Raw genomic sequence first — 4,626 nt, forward strand, 5'->3', positions numbered from 1 at the left:
ACAGGGGAAAGTGGCTTGAATCCCGGCAATTAGAAATGTGTTCCAGTCACACCCGTCTTAGGGTGACGGCCACGCCAGGGTAAATGTGCACACGAAGGCAAGATTTTACATCAAGGAGAGCAAGCCATCTTCTTTCCAGTCTTACCACCTAATTGCCTTTAAAACATTTTCTGTGTACCTGTTTCCCTATTATTGTGGCCATGGAGCCCCTAGCGGAAGTGGTCTTCATGACGGATCAACTTTGCATGATTTCTGAGAAGTCTGTTACTGCGCCGTAATTTATGTGATATTAATGAGCTTATCTATATTACATGATTGTTGCAGCTTTAAGATTTTAACATTACCGCGGAAGTTTCCTTGTTAATTAATTAGAGGAAAACTGCTTGCATCTGCACCGATATTGCGGGTGCCGGTTGCTGGGTAACGCGCATGCGTAGGGGAAAGAGATCAATCCGCTGCCAGGACTGAATTATAACTCGATATCTAACGTTCACACATTTTGCCATGTTTTCACAAGCGATTATTTGCCTTTAATCGTGTCATGCTGACGACCTGTCTGTCTTTTTTCTAGAGCAATGGGCAGAGTACTTCGAGCGTAAGAACCACGGAAGATGGAGCCGGCAGCGACACCCGGCAGCCTCCCGCGGTCGGTGGGGTGCTAGCGGCGGGCCTGTCAGAGCCGCCTGGGCCGTGGTAGCGTCGACATACGGGAGCGGTCGCGCCACGCCCGGCCTTCACCACCGCCGCCGCCGCCACAGCACACGCGGAGGCCAGCGCTGTGCTGAGCATGGAGACCGCAGTGTCCAAGCTCGCTTTTTTTGTGTCTTTGTCAAGGCTGTATCTCAAGTGCTTGAGTGATAACAAACTCTGAGGAAAATAATAATTAAGGTTAATTTGATGCAGTTGTTGCATAATAAGTGAAAACTTGAGAGTGAAGTGCTGCAACAGGAGAGTTACACTGTTATTCGTCAAGTGAACTCGTTACTTGTATCACGTGGAGTGTGTGTAGTGTGGGCGTTACAGGGTGTTGGTGCAGTGTTACTTCAACCGTTATTCTGTGACAGTTGCCTCCTACGACTCACCGCGTGCACACTAACGTGCGACGTCTGTCACGTGCTGACCCTGTCACGCTGTCATTAGTGTTTGGATCTTTGAGCAGGTGTTATTGGCGGCCAGTAGCGTCACAGCCTGTTACAAGCGTAGTTGTTATTTTGCGCGGCGTCACACGTGCACGGTTCGGAGTGTCACGACCTGTCACGTGGACGTCATCAGTGTTACAGCGTCCGAGTGCCGTCAGGATATAACGTTCCGTCACGTTATTGCCTCTAGTGTTACTAGATTAGTGTCACAGCTTGTGTTACGAGTGTTAAACGTGCGGCTCAGCGTCATAACCTCAGTTTGACGGCCACTATTGAGCGTGGGCGGAGAGTGGCCGCACGTGGGCGTGATGCGGCGGCACCACCGCGCCCACCAGCTGCCAAGGTCAGGTCGGGGCGAGCAGTGGGCGTGGTGAGGTCGTCTGCCATGACCTGGGTCAGGCCACCCACGGGCGTGCCCCCGTCGGGCGCTTCCACCACCACCTCGCCCCCCCTGCTGCTGCTTCTGCTGCTGCTGATCTCCTCAGTGCTCTACACCCCAGGTCAGTCACCCATTTGAGCTTACCGCGTGCCTTGCCGTTGAAACGTGTCACTAAATCGTCTGCATGCCACTTGCCCACCGCCTCCTCTCCCATGCGCTTCAGTCTGCCGGGTTCAGGATAGATCTACAGCACCTCAGCTGACCTTGTGCATATCTATCCCTTGCCACGAGTTTCTGCCACGCATAGCCTTGAAAGTCATCCTTCTATGGCCTTGTTCATAAGTCATCAGTTTGAAGTCACCAATTTCTATTCGCATATTTCATTTAAATTACATGCCCTATATTTCTATAGCGTGCCTATGTGCTCACATGTTTGTCCAATAGTTAAGCCATTCCACGCACAAATTACTGCTCTTCAATCACTTTTTTTTTTCAAAAGTCAGAATTATCACACTTGCAGACTTGCCTACGTTAACCTGTCACACTCTAGCTGTTATAGGGCAAACCTTTAATATTCTGATTGCCATGTACATTTTTGTTCGATTGCAAGTTTACAGCCACTTTCTATCCTTATTTCTTGGTAGTCTTATCTGTTTGCTTCTATATCGCATTCTTCGATAATGCTTATAGCCTCTCCTTTCAGCATCAGTCATTATATTTATTCATATTCTTTCCCACTATCATCTGTGCTTCAGATTGCTTATTTCGATTTTATGGCACATCCAAGTCGTTAAGTCGTGTCATACTTTTTTATCACATTTTATTGCTGGTACTTTACTGCCTTAAGAGTAAGTATACATGCATGTTACTAAAATTATAGATGAGTGGAATGAACATTCTCTTCCCCCCCCCCCCCTCTCTCTCTCTCTCTCTCTCTCTCTCTCTCTCTCTCTCTCTCTCTCTCTCTCTCTCTCTCTCTCTCTCTCTCTCTCTCTCTCTCTCTCTCTCTCTCTTCCACCTCTCTCTCTCTCTCTCTCCTTCACCCTACCTCCCGCCCTCCCTCCCTCTCCTTCACCCTACCTCCCACCCTCCCTCCCTCTCCCTCACCCTCCCTCCCTCCCTCTCCTTTACCCTACCTCCCACCCTCACCCTACCTCTCCCACCCTCCTTCCCTCCCTCCCTCCCTCTTCAACGCCCCAATCTTGTCTCACGAAACGAGAGGTAACGAGGTTGGTGTTGCAAACTCAGGCCTTCCCCTACCCTATCGTTTCCTCTCTCCTCGCCTTCCCCTCCTTCTCCCTCTCTCTTCCTCTCCTTCCCCTTCCCCCCTCCCTCCGTGTCTCTGTCCCTCTCCCTCCCCATCCCCCTCCTCTTCTCCTTCCCTCCATCCCCGATATTGATTGTTTGTGAGGTGGTTGTTTGGTCTTGTATATAATGATAGCCAGTTGTCTGAAGGGAATGGAAGTGTGACGAATGTTCCTTTTACATGTTATTTGTAATCACGCTCTATGATATTTATTGGAGTTTTACATTGTATGGGAGATAGATGAGGTTTAGCTCTATACGGTTAGGTTAGTAGGATATCTAAATATAGTTGGGGGTTGTATCACGCATGGGGGTTCCATGTGGGTGGTTTTATATGCACGGAATGGTATTGTATCTTGATTGGGGATACTTATATTAGAGGTTTATGCAAAGCCGGTATGAAGATGTACAAGGTTCGTTTAAGGCTAAGTGAAACGTAAGGATACTGTGCGAGATATAATCGGCTTTTGTAGTCGGGAGAGGATAAGCGTAAATGAAAAGTGGATAGGGTTAAGTGACGTTGTTCGTGTTCGAGGCTTAAACGAGGTTGTTAAGGCCGTCGAACGAGAATTTGAAGTTGTGAATCGGTTGTGTTGTAGTTATTCATAAGAATGATGATTGCGGAGTGCATGATGAGAGGCTTGGCATAATAACGACTCCTGTTCGTGTTCCTTCAGGTTAGGAGAGGGTTTAGTTTTTAAAGATTATGAAAATATATCTTATCTTTTACTTGCACTAGTATTAAATAGAAACCCTTTACGTATGGATTTCACAACTGCCTAGCTATACCGACCGATACCCAATTATTTCAGCTCGGCTCGGTCAGAAGGCAGTTATCCAAATTATTTCATACGATGTCTCAGCACACACTCCAGCCGGCCCTCGCCTGTGCTTACGTAACTTAAATTTGGGTGGTGGATGACGCAGAGTTTTGCGGTCCATTGAGCCCGAGGCGGAGACCCAAAACGGGTCAAAGAATTTAACTTCTCCCTAAACTTAACCCTAATTGCAAAGCCCGGGGCGAGTCGGCAGATTTTCGCCCTTTCTCAAGCTCAGCTCTCGTCGTCTATTTTGAGACAAGCCGATTTTCACTCTTCCCCTAAATTTGAATCGAAAAAGATTTTGAAACTGGCGAAGATATTCACTCTAACCTTGAAGTTATCCCAAATCGCAAGGTCGTTAAATAAAGCATATTTTCACACTTTCCTTAGACTTTACCCAAATCTGAAAGAGATCGCCGATTTTCAGTCTCTCCCAGACTTAACCCTAACTGCAAAACCCGAAACAGGTCGCTGATTTTCACCCTTTCCTTAACCCTAACCACGACCTGCACCCTAAAAAAAAAACCCTTAACACGTCACGCTAGCCGGAGACGTCATCTGCGCCCTCACGTAGTCGACCTCACCCTCATTAAGGGCTCTTATCGAACGCCCTCCTTTTATATCATCTGTGACGAGGTATAGATAGAGGATTGCTAATGTTTCTAGACATTTAATGAGTCTGTTGTAAGGTTATGTTGTATTGTTCTAGATTAGATTGTGTTGTGTTGTATGTTCGATCTATTAGAGGATTGTAGCTTTTCCACTTAAGCTGTGTGGGGGTGGGGGGAGGGGGGTTGTAAAGTGTTGCGTGCACTCCCTGTTTCATCATGTTTCCCTCTCCTCCGGCACTTCCCTTCCCTTCTTTCGCTTCCCCCGTCCTCCATCCCTTCCCCTCTCCTCTTTTTGGGCTTCTCTTCCCGTCCCCTCCTTTTCTCTTCCTCTCTCCTTCCTTTCATTTTCTTCTCATTTTTCCAGTCCCCAT

At 47.7% G+C, this 4,626-nt stretch overlaps 1 protein-coding gene across 3 annotated transcripts in view; it reads left to right on the top strand.

The window, feature by feature from the left end:
* The first annotated feature begins 616 nt into the window (after positions 1–616).
* Positions 617–4,626, top strand: part of LOC113824660 (protein kinase C-binding protein NELL1) — a 132,030-nt gene continuing 128,020 nt past the window's right edge. The window contains exon 1 of one of the 3 annotated variants that reach the window (XM_070113825.1): positions 617–1,639. In XM_070113825.1, the coding sequence (XP_069969926.1) occupies positions 1,525–1,639 (115 nt within the window). In that variant the 5' untranslated portion in view covers positions 617–1,524. The remainder of the gene's footprint in view (positions 1,640–4,626) is intronic. The other 2 variants (XM_070113824.1, XR_011398130.1) reach the window with 2 other exon arrangements.

Source organism: Penaeus vannamei, chromosome 35 (assembly GCF_042767895.1).
Source record: "Penaeus vannamei isolate JL-2024 chromosome 35, ASM4276789v1, whole genome shotgun sequence".
NCBI lineage: Eukaryota > Metazoa > Arthropoda > Malacostraca > Decapoda > Penaeidae > Penaeus > Penaeus vannamei.